General features: G+C 35.8%; 1 protein-coding gene across 1 annotated transcript in view; it reads right to left on the reverse strand.

The window, feature by feature from the left end:
• Positions 1 to 15,864, reverse strand: part of LOC5566156 (uncharacterized serine-rich protein C215.13) — a 141,326-nt gene that overhangs the window by 5,411 nt on the left and 120,051 nt on the right. The window contains exon 5 of the mRNA XM_021852572.1: positions 7,322 to 8,381. Within this exon, the coding sequence (XP_021708264.1) occupies positions 7,322 to 8,381 (1,060 nt within the window). The remainder of the gene's footprint in view (positions 1 to 7,321; positions 8,382 to 15,864) is intronic.

Raw genomic sequence — 15,864 nt, forward strand, 5'->3', positions numbered from 1 at the left:
TGTAAAACTTATCAATCAAATTGTTATTGGACTTCATTTTTCTAATGGATCCAATAAATAATACCTAACTCAAATATTTTAAATTGGAATGTTCGTTCTTTGAATGGTAAAGAGGACGAGCTGTTTAATTTTCATACAGCTAATAACGTGCATATAGCGTATAAAACATCAACTGTTTTCGTCATTTGAAACTAAAGTTTTTGAAACTTTAGGTGTTTCTGTTGAAACACATTTTGGTAAATATACTTTCATAGCTGCCTATTTGCCTTTTGAATGCTCTGATCAGCAAGTTAATTTGCTCCAAACTGACTTGCGAAATTGATTCGCAATAAGTCAAAATTTTATTTGGTAAGTGCTCTTCAGAATATTTCTCAATTCAATACCCTGGCAGCTCTACATATTTTTCCTCTTTTAAAAACCTTTCTACGATTGATTTGGTCTTAACCGACTCTAGTCATCTTTGTAGCCAATTAATTACTCATGCTGATTTTGATTCAGATTATGTTCCAGTTACGTTTCAAATATCCCATGGAGCGATTCTCAATCCTATCAGCTCCACTTTCAATTATTTTCGAGCCGACTGGAATATGTATATATGAAACATATATTGACTCTAATCATGATGTTAACATTTCTTTACAAACAAAACTTGATATTGCCAATGCTCTTGAAACTTTAACAAATTCCATTGTTGAAGCCAGGAGCATTGTTATTCCAAAATGTGATTGTAAATGTAAAATTTGAATCCGTGATTATAGACGATGATCCTAATCTCTTGATCCGTCTTAAAAACGTGAGGAGAAGGCAATTTCAACGCACTCGCGATCCTGCTATGAAAATTATATGGCAGGATTTGCAGAAAGAAATCAAGAAACGTTTTGCACAATTAAGAAACAAACATTTTGAAAATAAAATTTCTCAATTGGACCCTGGCACAAAGCCCTTTTTAAAATTTCTAAAATTTTGAAAAAAAAAACCTCTGAAGCCAATACCGGCATTGAAAGAGGAAAACAAATTATTACTAACTAATTGCGAAAAACCTCATAAACTTGATATCCAGTTTGAAAGCGCGCACAATTTTAATTTAGGACTTACTAGTCCAATTTAAAATCAAGTTACTCAGGACTTCGAAAATATTCTCAATCAAGAGAACGTTTTCGAAAATGCCTGGGAGACTGATTTGGAAGAAGTGAGAACTTTTAATAAAAAAATCAAAAATATGAAAGCGATGATGGAATTTTCTACATCCTCATCAAGAAACTTCCAGAAAGTAGCTTATCATTCTCAGTTGATATATTCAACAAATGTTTTCAATTAGCATATTTTCCTGACAAATGGAAAAATGCTAAGGTTGTACCAATTTTAAAACCATACAAAAATCCTGCAGAAGCTTCTAGATATCGTCCAATCAGTTTGCACCCCTCCATCAGTAAACTTTTTGAAAAGCTCATTTGAAACAGAATGATGGTCCACATCAATGAAAATTCAATTTTTGCCAATGAACAGATCAGATTCCGCCATGGACATTCGACCACTCATAAACTTATACGTGAACAAATTTGATCCGTTCCAACAAATCTGAAGGCTATTCTACTGGTCTTGCTCTTCTAGACAGAAGGCTTAATCTTAAAATCAAAAAAACTTTAATTTTCCAACATACATTGTAAGAATAATTCAAAATTATCTGAAAAATCGTACACTTCAGGTTAATTATCAGAACTCCAGGTCTGAAAAACTTCCTGTAAGAGCTGATGTTCCTCAAGGCAGCATTTTGGAACCAATATTATACAATATTTTCACATCTGACTTACCTGAGTTACCTTGTTTGCGGATGACATAGGCCTCTCCGCCAAAAGACGAAGTCTGCGTGTCATCTGTAGTCGATTGCAAAAAAGTTTGGATATTTTTTCTTCATACTTGCAAAAATGGAAGATTTCTCCTAATGCTTCCAAAACTCAACTAATAATATTCCCACATAAACCAAAAGCACTTTATTTGAAACCTTCAAGTAGACATGTTGTTACGAAGAGAGAAGTTCCAATAAATTGGTCAGATGATGTTAAGTATCTAGGGCTCATGCTAGATCCCCTTATTAACAGAAAATCAAAACTTTGTCTTAAGAACAAGCTTTTGATATTCAAACAAATTTACAGGCCAGCCATGTTGTATGCTGTACCAATATGGACTATCTGTTGTAATACCAGGAAGAAAGCTCTGCAGAGAATTAAAAATAAAATTTTGAAAATGATTCTGAGGCTTCCTCCCTGGTATAGTACCAAGGAGTTACATAGAATATCCAATGTTAAAACATTGGATCAAATGTCAAATAAAATTATTAATTCAGGCAAAAATCGTTACAATCGTCTATTGCCACGGTTATTGCGTTATATATTTAGGTTAAGTTAGGTTAAGTAAATTGAAAACGTGTTTTTTTTTCTCTTATAAGCAGGTGAAATCAACTCACCTGTAAAAAATCTGCTGAACTGCTACGGTAAATGAAATGTTATATGTTGTTAACAAAATGTTAATAAAATCTTAACCCTCTAATACCCAAATTTTTATTTTTGATCTAAACATCATTTTGTGTTTTCTAAAATCGTTCTAAACACGTTTTGGACGATAATTTATTTTTATTTGCGAATTTATGAATTTTGGGTTTTATAATTTTTTTTTGAACATTTCTAATCTTTTTCACTTCAAGCCTCTTCTTGTTACTGATTTTTGGCAATAATAAAAATTCAAGTTTTTACGGTACTTTTGAAAATATATATATTTTGTTTTCAGTAATCGATTTTATTTTCCGTGTTACTAATGGAAAACAGGTTTGAAATTCTTTCGATGCCACCAGACTCTTTTGTAAAGGGTTGATCGTAGAAAAATATAAAAGGTACGATTTTTAATATTACACGTTAAATGAACTCCAAGCGTTTGTAGGTTATATAAAAATACAATTTTTCCAAAAAATAAGCTGTAAATAAATAATATACAGCATTGAATGTTTCACTTTTATCGAACACAGCATCAGTATTATGCCGAAATTTATTTTAAAGTTTTCATTCCATAGTTCAAGCCGGGTAAAAAGCATATTTAGGCCGCTCTGGTAAGCTAAGTCAGTTGTAAATATTTCTAATTATAACAGCGGTAACAATTATATACTAGTTGAGAAAAGTTTGCCCAACTTCTTTAGGATTTTTGTAAGTTTTTCAGCGCTATTGCGTAATCTTAATATGGATTATATTAAAAATTTTAGTCGAAAACTTCGAATCGAGATTTCTTGTGATTTCTTCTTGGAACACTATATCCTCTATGCTCGGACACTATGATTTTTACCATCAAAGTTTACACCAAAAAAGGTCAGAAAGGCCAAGGGGTTCGTATGTCAGCACATGCCTTGTGGGTTCAATCTTTGTACGATATACAGCGTATGAAGCATATTAGCGAGATCATAGGCCAGTTCCATAAACTGCTTGATCAGCGCCATAGATTGATTCGCCATATTAGTCTATATTGCATTAACGGTTGCTTGTATTCAGATGAAAATGTCTTCGGAAATTCAACGCGTTTATACTGCCCATATTTGTCACATTCGACATTTTTGACATAACAGTCACATTGAGATTATACATGAGCCTCGTAATGTAGTAACAATGAAATTTCTATCAGAATTATTTTTTGACTATTCACCCAGTACTCGATATGAGTTGTACAAAATTTCAGCCTCAAATAAGCTTATTTAAGATCTTGGCAATTTTTAGAAATTTTAGTTTCCTCCCATACTGCCATAAAATGCACACTTGGCATTCCATTTACTCAATGCCTACTTTTGTTGAATGTTACAAATATTCAGTATACTGCTCATAAAGGCATAACTGTCTCATATGGAAAAAGTAGGCACTGGAAAATAGCGCTCAAAGTTTGAAGTTTGTCTTCTCATACAAATGTTCATAATTTTCTAGTATATTTCTAGTTGTCATATTTATTAAACACAACCGCACAGATAATTCGTTTTGCTTCGATTGAGCAGCGAAAAAATATAAAATTAAACACAATTCATGTTTTGCAGTTGCTATTTCGATTGAAACTTTATATAGAGACTGTCATGCCTTTATTTTTCAATATGGGACTACACCAACTTCATATTTTACCACAACATTTTCAAACAAAGTGTGTTTTTTATATGCATAGTAGTATACTTATTAAAACATGGATGTTGCGATGAAAAAAGGAGTTAGTTCGAAAATCCATATGGGACAGTTATGCTTTTATGGGCAGTATAGTTCTTCACAATTTCTTTGTCAACTCGAAGGTTGAAGTGGGCTCTTAGGTACAGTCAACCTTCTATTATTCGATCTCCGTATCTCAATATCTTGTTTGAGAACCATAGAAAAATTTGGTGTTCATGGCTACCTCGATGGTCCCTTGAATCGCATATTTGCATTGGTTTAGTATTCTGTAACACGATATCACCCTAACTCGATGGTCCCTTCACTATCGAGTTATGATGACTGTACATTAGGCCGTCCCTTATTTTTCGAAAATGCGAATTTGAATCATCCTAATGAAAATAAACTTCAATGCTGATTATCAACGGGCGCAGGACAATTTGTTACTGGTGGGGACATGCTGCGTACAAAAGAGCAGCGAGCTCGATTTAGTGCAAGGGGGTCATCTACAACTAATACCCATATCTTGTTTTGTGTACCCTACATTTATGAAAAAAGTGAATTATAAATCAGATCCCAGTTATTAGGTTAACATTTTCACTAACCGGTCAAAGAGAACAAGAGTACTTGCAATGGTTTACAAAAAAGGTTGCTTTTCATTGAAATTTTACATTTTCTAATAAATTTTGCATTGTGATTGATGCAAAACTTACTGAAGTCAACGTACAGAGACAATTCAGCTTAAATTATAAGAGTAGTCGCTTGTTGTACTTTGTACAACACGCTTGGTTTTGCGAATATCCCAGGAGCCTGATTACATAGAAAGATTACTGCTGAACAAAAGTAAAAGTTCAATGCCCACTAGTGCCACCTAGCGGTCAAATTCCTAAATAAATGAGGTACCGTCGATGGGGGTGACAATGGGTCTAGGGGGTGAGATTGGGTCAAAACGGAAAAATATGATTTTTGAAATATTTCAGCTAATAATGCTGATATTACTTAAATTAATAATTCATATGTTAGAGAACATAATATTACTTATAATTCATCACAATATACATTTTTAGAAATAGTAGTTTTTGTTTAAAATATCAACAAACTTGTATGTTGAAACTAGAGAAAATATACAACATTAAATTTCTCCTGTGCAAAGTATCACGCATGTACTTTAACCTTTGATGTTATATTAGTGGAATGTTGAAAGTCGTTTCAATACACTTCACTCGTATTTTCCGGAATATATTTAATTTGTCCACAAAAATTTCATTTTTTTCGGTACGGTGTCAAAAACATTAAAAATGGGGGTGAGATTGGGTCATGCAAGAACGACTGTGAATGGAATCATAAGTTTACATTTTTGTCGTTTAACGGTGGCGTGTGTACTCTTTCATCATTAAGATGTGTTTATTCTTTCTAAATTTAGCATCCTTGAATCATCAAACAAGTCTACTTGAGGATTCCGTGCATTGAATAATAATGCAACGCATTTTGACAACTTCTCAAACCAGCAACTGTTTTTCGTGCGCAGCAACATCGTAAAATTTTATCAAATGTTTATTTTTCATATTTAATTATTTATTTGTATTTTCATATCATAGAAACATCTCACAGAAGTAGGTACAAATGAGTTTGATCGCTGAAATACCGGGATTATGACGTCAACAACTGCGTGAAATCTTTTGATTGTGAAATATCGCACCAAAATTTAACTATTTGCGAAGGTTTAAAATATCCACTGTTCCAGTACACCTTTGGGGATAATGACAATTTGAAAAAGAAAAAACAAGAAAATTTTTGTGAACTTCACGATAAATGTTGGGTTTTCATTTTTTTCGCATAGCTCTTCAATTTTTTGGTATAATCGTACTTTTAAGTGGGTTTATCATACTTGGGAAACTTCTTAGATGTCTTTTTGTCTTGTTTGCATCGTATTTCATCAATATTTTTCAGCTGTGAATGGTTTTGTAATCATATTCTCAATAACAAGTTATTACAATTACAGTGACCCAATGCCACCCCCTCTATGGGGTGAGATTGGGTCATTTTTCATTCACTTGTAGTGCCGTAGTGAATAAATACTTTTCTTTATTTTTTTGAACGGTTGTTAATGTACCATCAAAGTACATACACACCAAATTTGAGGTTTATTGGATTTAAATTGCGATAGTTATTCAATAAATAATTCGTACATATCCTTTTTTGACCCATTCTCACCCCCAACGACGGTACCATCAGATAGCGCTCCACCTCCAGAACAACTTTACTGAAGTCCCCATGTTTAAAAATTATCTGGATTTTGAGATATACTGATTTAAAATTGCGGGTAACTCATTATTATGGGATTTCTATGTATATTAATTTGTTGATTTTACCGCATTATAAAGAGCCATACTGTAAACAAAAACTGTTGAGCATTGTTCTTAAGAAGATTCTTGAGGAATAGATTTTGGTTTGGTGTCGATAGATATCTTTGTTGCAAAATGATAGCATATAAATCACAACTGTTGTACAAAGTACAACAGCGCGACAGCCCGAAGGTAACAAAAGACAACCTCAATGTATATATTGCAGTCACCGCGCATGATTCTGAGCGATTCAAGAAAGTCAAAGTTATTTGAATGTTAATGTTTTAAAAGTGAAGGTTTGAGAAACACGATTTATTGAACTGACAGCAAAACATACAATGTCATGGTTCAAACCAGACTTTAACCCAGTTTTGTATAAAACTCTCAAATACATATTATCTTCTTCTACTTTGTCTTGGAAGTCTACTACTATGGCTTTCCAATTGAAATCGTCAGCTTTAGTATGGTGGCTCATATTGCGCCACAGGGTGGACCATTTTGCCCCGTATAGAAACAAAATTACACAAAAAAAAAGTGTTTCAAAACTATTTTCAAGTAAATTCTAGGTAAACTTTTTACAAAATGCAACCATGGTATAAAAGAAGACACTTATCAGCCTTATGAGACAATTTTCATTATTGCGTTTCTATGCTTTTCAAGTGTTTTTCCTTAGATGGTGTAAATGAACAAACATTCAACAACTACATTAGTCGCAATTTCCATTTTACGAAACGTCTTTATGTCAAACGTCTTTATGCCGAGTGTCCTTATGCGGAAAGAAGCATTCCTTCTTAAACCCCAACTCAACCATACCTTATAATCCGTTCGGGGAACTTCGATAGACACCTTCCCCACCGCCGATGTCAATTCTTCCATTAGCTTCGGATTCAAACAATCTCCGTTATCATCGTACATGGACTCCCAATCGTCCTCTTCCGGGTTGACTAACCGTTCCGGATCCTGTTTCGCCTGCCCGTTAACCTTTTCCGTAGAAATGTCTTTCTCGGCAGGTTCCTGTTCGGCAATTTCCAACACATCCGAAGCGAACGATTGCTTGATAATTCGCCTATTGCTTCTGTTGATCTCCTGGGAAGCTCTTCTAAGTTCCCTCTCATCTTTGTCTATCTTATCAGCTGCATTTGTTCCGATTTTATCGTTGATGATCAATGCAGTAGCGTTACCGCTGATCTGCTTGGAACTACGACTTCTATTGGATTTGTTCATGGTTTCTATCGCTTTGTGATTTGTACTTCCGTTCAGTTCCGATAAAATGCTACCGTTCTGGCGTTCCTTTCGTTCTCTTTTCGCTTCTGCTTTGGGTGCGAAATCACAGTCTTGGTCTACGTTCTCTCGAGGTACCTCTTCCGATTTTTGCTTCTTGAGCTTCACTAGCTCTTGGTGGACTCCGTTGGCCGGGACACTTTCCTCTACACTATGACTACGGTTCTTAAAACTTACGGTACAATTACTGTCAACTGAGGCAGCCGAATCGTTCTTTCGATGATTCACTATCACAGTGTTGGCGATGTTTGGTACTTCAAGGTCCGGAACTACGGTATCCGCTGGTGGTGGTGGAGGTTTGTCCTTTGCTTTGGATTTTCGTTCCCTCTCGCCGTTGGATCGTTCTTTTTTGCTCGGTACCTTGGGTGGAGAACTGAGTGGAGTTGCAAAAGCTGAAAGACTACCGGAAGTTGACACCGGCGGTGACGGTGGCGAAGTTACGGTTGTCGATGCGCTGGTCACGCTAGTGGAAGCACTGGTGGATGATTGCTGCTGGCTGGGAGCAGTTACCGGCGGGGTAGTTAGACTCCGACGGGCCCGTGGAATGTACACGGCACGATCCGGTCGTCGTTCCCGGTGCGGACGGGCGGGTCTGAAATTGTGGCGAAAGTGATATTGAGTAAGGATGAAAATTAATCGAATATTTAATAACTATCGGATACCATTGTTGCAGAACTTCAGAATCTAGTTAATGCTGAAAGAAAGAAATGCTTATGGGAAAAATAACAAAATAAGGGTTATGATTTTGATACAATGAATAAAATGTTACACAAGACTAGTCAAATTATAAAATGTTCTGCTACAATTAGTTTCATGGGTGAATTGAGCAAGTAACGTGTTTTGGATAAGCTATGAATATACCTGAAAAAAGAAGATTGATTCCAAAGAATTTGAAACTATTGACGAATAAAAGTTGGGTTATGTTTCTGAAAATTTGGAAATTGAATAGGCTAATTCTGACTTGCTGTCGCCTAACGATGTAAAATTCGCCAATATTTTAACAAAAAACATTTTTCCTACATTTTCATTACGATTTTTGTTGTCTGGCAAAAGCCAACATTAAGCTTCGAAAATAGATTTTACAAAAATTAACCAAACCTCAAATTGAATCAGAGTTACAGGTCCAAAAGGACCTTCCATTAATTACGTAAGAAATATTTGTCGAACCCCCCTTCCCCCATGCAATAATAATTTGTATGAAAAATTAAAAATAATAGATTTGGCGCGTAAGCAATCTCCAATCTCCCTTTGCTCTCCCCCCATAACCCCTTATGTAATTAATAGACGACCCCAAATTCCTGATCAACGTGTATAACGTGGATCCAGCAGTTCTTTAGCGTAAGGAAAATTTCATTTTTGCGTGTCTCAAGGATCAAATTATGTATTAAAATAAAATAAATTTGGGGTTGCTGAATCTTATGCCGTTATCAGAATTTTTCCAACACGTCACAATTTAGATCTGCAGGTCGCCAAACACTGATTTCATTAATGTTTACATAAAATTTAAGGTATGATTTATAAAACTTTTTAATTATCTAATCCACCAAACATGCTAAATAGGACTTCAAGTTTCATTTAAGATATAATTTATTTTAAATTTCACGATAGAATTAAGATTGATTCGACTTTTTCAATATGCTTGAAGTCTCCATACAAAACTCTTCGTTTCTCTTATATGGCAAAATACAATACTTTTCCAAACCATCAAAAACAACTTTTGAGCATCGAAAGTATTATGAACAGTACTGTTAAATGTCATGAATTTTACGCGACTTTGACAATTGAATATTGCTAATATCATCGGTCCCCGAGGAAAAAGTCATCGGAAAAGCATTTTTTCGGTGACATTTTTCAAACTACTATCGGTTGGCATTATGTGCTGATGTGCTATTTTGCAAAGGAGGGTGCTATGAGCATTCCAATTTTTTCAAAATTTTGACATTTAACAGCACTGATTATGAACTTTGTTGATAAGTATTGTTTAATATATGAAGTTTAAATTTTGTGGCAAATTAAGCAAATAAATTACCGTACAAGCTGACAAACTAGTATGCAAGTCAATGAAATCGTCAAATTCTGCATTTTTCACAACAAATTTCTCAAAAACTATATGTGCTATGATATTTTTGGAAACGGCAAACTAAAATTAAGTTAATAGCGGTATTTTGTCGCTTGAGACAAAAAAAAAAATGGTTCCGCAGTATAATCCTTCAGATATACCTACTGAAGTTTCTCCAGAGAGTTCTCTACAGGAATTTCGGCAGAGATTTCTCCAGATTTATCATCATGAATTTCTCAAAGGATTGCTCAAGAAAAAAAAAATATTTTTTTCCTCTACCAATTTTTCCTCGGATAAGCTGGTGGAGAATCGACTGCATATGCTTTCCGTCTATGCAGTCTTTATTATAAAAAAGCCATTTAAAAATAAAGAGTGCCTAGCAGATAAGCATACTTGATGTTCCAGGGATTTCTTCATGAATTCCAGGGGAATACCTCCATGTGCTCCAGCAAGAATTTCTCCAGGATTTTTTTCCAGGAACTTAACCGGGGATTCCTTTACGGATTACACTGTTTTTTTTTTTCTAGAGGTTCCTCCAGGGATTTCTAAAAATAACTTTTTCAGAAAAGAAGTTTATGTAGTAATCTCTAAATCGCGGAAGAAACCCTGGAGGAATTTATATTTTTTATTTTTGTATGAAATTCTTTTAGAAATTCCTCTGTAGGGATTTCTAGAGGTATTCTTGGAGGAATCCCCGCAAGATTTTTAGGAGGCCCAGAACGAATCATTGGAGAAATTCAAAAGGAATCCTTGGAAGATTCTCTGGAAAAAAATCCTTAGAATATTTCATGTAGTGATTTACCTGGAGACATCCCTGGGAGAATTGTTAAAGGAAATTCTCAAGGAGTCCCTATAGAAATTCATGAAGGTATTTCTTGTAGAATTCCTAGATGGATTTCTGGTGGGATCTCCGGAAGAATTTCTTATATAATTCGTGGAGCGATCTCTGGCAGAAATCTCAGAAATAATTCCTAGAGGAATCTTGAGAGGACTACCTGAGGAATTCATGGAGTGATTGCTGAGTAATATCAGAAGTAATTCTCGAAGAAATTGTTGTGATGTAGCCTTCTCTGCAAAAATCCCTGAACAGATTTTTCTCGAGGAATCCTTAGAGGAGTCTCTGGAAGAATTTTTGAAGGACTATCAGGAGAAATAAGTAATCTCTGCATACTTCCTGGGATAGTTCACTGAGGAATCCTTGGATAAATTTCTGGAGAAAATCCAGTAAAGATTTCACTATGGAGGCATCACTTGAGGCATTCCGGTAGAAACTTCTTCAAAAATTTCTGGCGAAATCGCTAAAGAAATCCCTGTAGAAGTATTTTTGGATTGGAAATGTTTTCGACTTCCCAGAGCATAGAGTATTTTCGTATCTGCCACATCATACATATACTCATGTCAACATGGTCAATCAGCAAAGGAAGCTCTCAGTAAATAACTGTAGAAGTTCTTTTAACAACACTAAGCTGAGAAGCAGGCTCTATCCCGGTTGGGACACAACGCCAGAAACTAAAAGAAATGTTTTATGTTTGACATCGTGTCTATCTAGATTAAAAATCATGGCTTTTGAGCTGTCGCTTGATGAAACTATATTATTTTCATGATCTTTTGGCTCCAATTTCCACAATTTTCAGCCGATTTCAACACAATTTTGACACAACACTATTCAAGTTTCGTGTACTGGTAACCTCCGTCATTTGGTCGGTCCCGGATTTATACAGATGTTTCATGGGGTCTGTCCGAAGGTCGTTGAGGCATTTCCGTAATTATTTTGCACGGATCAAATAAAATTACAGTGTTTGTATTTGAATCCTAAATCAATAGTATATTCGAACTCTTTCAACTCATTTGGAACCACTCTAACCAGTTCCGGATTCTCTGGAACCGGTTCCTGGGGCATCAGTTGAGGACCAAAATTTGATCAGCACAAACCATATCATGCGACACATCAATCTTCAAGATTTAAAAAAAGAATTGTAATACAATGCATAATGCGTAATTCTATGCGACATAGGGTCATCTACATCATCTATTTCCGGAATATCTTAGAACCGATTCTGGAACCCTGGAAAAGGACACCAATCTTATATTTGCAAACATCTTGCAACAAAGGCTCATATACAAGTACTTAAAGGACCCGATTCAGGGGCCCTCGAAAAGGATATCAATCCGATGATTGTAAACCCTATCATGTGACACATCAATCTTCAAGATTTTTCACTGGGAGTATGATATGATGCAAATTGAGTAATTTCTTGCAACATATGATTCTTTATAAGTACTGCCGGGATGTTCTAGACCCGATTCAGGGGCCCTCGAAAAAGACATCAATCCGACGATTGCTATCCATACCATGCGAGTCATCAATGTTCAAGTTTTTTCACTGAGAAAATAATATGAATCAAATTGAGTAATTTCTTATAACCCTATGTTGTATAAAATTACTCAATCAGCATCATATTTTACTCCCAGTGAAAAAAATGAAGATTGATGTGCCACATGATATGGATTACAATAACCAGATTGATGTCCTTCTACAGGGTCCCGGAGTCGGCTCCAGAACAACGCGGAAAGTACTTGTTATTGATTCTATCTTACTTAGCTTAGCTTAGCTTAGACTGACTACACATATCAATGGTTGCTATTCCGTGATTGACCGAAGTCAGTGAAAATGCACAAAGAATCAACTAGAAGTTCAGCTGGGATTGGCCATAATCTTCTTCAGTGTGCATAATTCAGTGCCTCTATTTATACAAGGTCAATAACGGCGCCGGCCACGTCCTTGCAGTCAGGTGGGATTGAGGGAAGGGATGTTAGTGTGTAACCTTTGCTATTTGGAGACCGTGTTTGCCTCTGCATCTCCACAAAGGTTACTGGGAGGGATGTTTGTTAATGGGGAGGATCGTTGGGTCAAAGGATTCACTTTGATAAGCGATTAGACCATGATAAACAATGATTTGTGAGATATATACATGCTTATACGTAAATATAATTGTTCATATAATTTCTATGTAGAGGAAAATTATGCCGACACTTGAGGTGACGAACCATTCAAAGTTTGTTGAACAAATACCTAAATGTAACATTCCTACAGCTGTCAGTACGAAAGCATGTGTTATTATATTTTACTCATTTGAAAAGAAACAAAAGACTCAATTGGTTGGGACATCATAGAACACTCTTATTCTTATGCCGACACTTACAGTGGCGAACCATCCAAAGTGTGTTGAATAAAGTGAACCTTTCGCAAGTCTACACTTGTAGTGTCGAACCATTCAAAGTTTTTTTAATTACAAAAATAAAGGTATATAAGGGGTGTTCTGAAAAAAAAGTTAAACATAAATAAATCATGAATCAGAGTTTGTGTCGACACTCACAGTGACGAACCATCCATAGTTTGTTGAAACATCATATTTACATACCACCATTGTAACGATTAAATGTACAGTCATACATATTTTATAGATTAGAAATAGTAGCATGAAACGAGCTCACCAATTGATCCGTTATCCTTGACTGAGCAGCCATAATCCACTTTCAGCTTCACTCGTTTGCTCGGCTAGCACTTAAGAAAAAAAAAAAAAAAAAAAAATAGGCGCGTGACCCGAAAAAAAAAACACGAACGACAGCTCGGGCTTTCTTGACGCACTGCCCAGGAGCAAGCGTCAAGGTCGTCGAAAGATCAAAAAGAACGAACCGATCGCGGCACTTTTTAACTTGCTCCAACCGAACTCCCTGATCACGCCACTTTTTCACTTACGAGATCGACGCGCGACATGTTTGATCCTGCCCTCGTCGCTCGCTCCGGCAAAAACAAGCGTCAAGGTCGAAAGATCAAACAGAACTCCACACTTTGTTTCGTTTTTTTCTTCCGAAAAAACGCGAACCGGACACAATTGATCCGGATCCCGTCGCTCGCCCTCAAAGGAGCATGCAACAGATTCAACGGATCAAACACTACTGACGCGTCGATACTTTTTTTCACCCGCACTTTGTTTTCGTTTTTTCTTTCGAAATACGCGATCCGGACACAATTGATCCGGATTCCTTCGCTCGCTCTCAAAGGAGCATGCAACAGATTCAACGGATCAAACATTATTGACGCGTCGATACTTATTTTCACCCGCACACTTTGTTTTCGTTTTTTCTTCCGAAAAACGCAATCCGGACACAATTGATCCGGATTCCGTCGCTCGCCCTCAAAGGAACATGCAACAGATTCAACGGATCAAACACTACTGCCGCGTCGATTCTTTTTTTTCACCCGCACTTTGTTTTCGTTTTTTCTTCCGAAAAACGCGATCCGGACACAATTGATCCGGATTCCGTCGCTCGCCCTCAAAGGAACATGCAACAGATTCAACGGATCAAACACTACTGACGCGTCGATTCTTTTTTTTTTCACCCGCACTTTGTTTTCGTTTTTTCTCCCTAATACGCGATCCGGACACAATTGATCCGGATTCCGTCGCTCGCCCTCAAAGGAGCATGCAACAGATTCAACGGATCAAACACTATTGACGCGTCGATACTTATTTTCACCCGCACACTTTGTTTCGTTTTTTTCTTCCGAAAAACGCGAACCGGACACAATTGATCCGGATTCCGTCACTCGCCCTCAAAGGAGCATGCAACAGATTCAACGGATCAAACACTATTCTGTTATTGATTCTATCTTACGATGAATTTCTCAGCTTGCAGCGTATTATACATCCAGCGAAAAAAATATGAAGATTGATGCGTCGCATTATAGAGTTTTTAATCATCGGATTGGCTTCTTTTTCCAGGGTCCCGAAAACGGCTCCAGATTATTCCGGAGGATTTGTAAATTATCCTATGTTGCAAGAAATTACTCAATTTGCATCATATCATACTCCCATTGGCGTAGCTAGGATTTTTTTTCGGGAGGGGGCCTAGGGGGGCCTAGCAAAAACTTGGTCTACAGAAGTAATGTTGGTCGCAATAATCACCATTTTCACAAATTTCGTAGTTTTAACTGATTTCTATTGGTTTTATTTATTTATTATTTTATCTCAATTCACGGCACCTCAGTGATATTTGAAAATTTCAATTTTCACTACGGAAAAGATACATTCTTTTTACAATGCAGTCAAAAATCCTTCAATAATTCTAACAAAATAACTCACTAGGAATGTCCTTCGAAATTCTTCGAGAAAAGAATCTGAGAATCCCTATGGGTTTTTTCTTCATGGATTATTTTCGTTCTTTTCAGTGCTTTCTCCAAGTACTCCTTAACCAGTTTTGACTGATTTTTCACTTAGGATTCCCACGGAAAATCATTTCCAGACTTTCTGATTTCCAAGAAAATTTTCTCGATGAATCTTTAACGAATTGCTTAAAAAATCTCATGAAGAATTTCACCAGAGAATGCATTAGAAATTCTTTTATAACTTATCCAGGAAGGTCAATATTTCTTTACGATTTTGATTATACTGAAATTCTAAAAAGAATATTGTGAGGTTTTCGAAAAATTTTGTTTTAAATTTGTTGTATAGTTCAAGCAATAAATTTATCAATGTGAAACTATGGCCACTCTATGGTCGATTTTGTTACATTTTTTAACACCAGGTTAAATTTCTGCCATTCATCTGAAGAAAACTTGGCCATGCCGAAATTTCTTGAAAATTAATGCTTATTTTTTGACAAAAAATTTCGCTATGAATTGTCTGAGGAATCACTTTAGTTATTCTGTCTATTTTTCAATTCTTTTTTTCGGACATTATACAAATTGGAGTTATTGTATGGATTTATTTAGTAAATTCTAATAATAAGCGATCATATCATCACCGGAAACCTCGAGCAGGGTATCTTAAAAAACATGAAAAATCAGAATGCAGTGAATATGGTGCTTTATGCTAAAACAGCATTATTTGAATTATTTAGAAAAAAAAATGAATTTTAGGAATCAAATTTTCAGGATATTGACGCTTTTTTGTACCACGGTATTTTTTGCAACAAAGGCGCCGAAAAATTGAGCTTATCGCATACAACAAAA

This window comes from Aedes aegypti, chromosome 3 (assembly GCF_002204515.2).
Source record: "Aedes aegypti strain LVP_AGWG chromosome 3, AaegL5.0 Primary Assembly, whole genome shotgun sequence".
Classification (NCBI taxonomy): domain Eukaryota; kingdom Metazoa; phylum Arthropoda; class Insecta; order Diptera; family Culicidae; genus Aedes; species Aedes aegypti.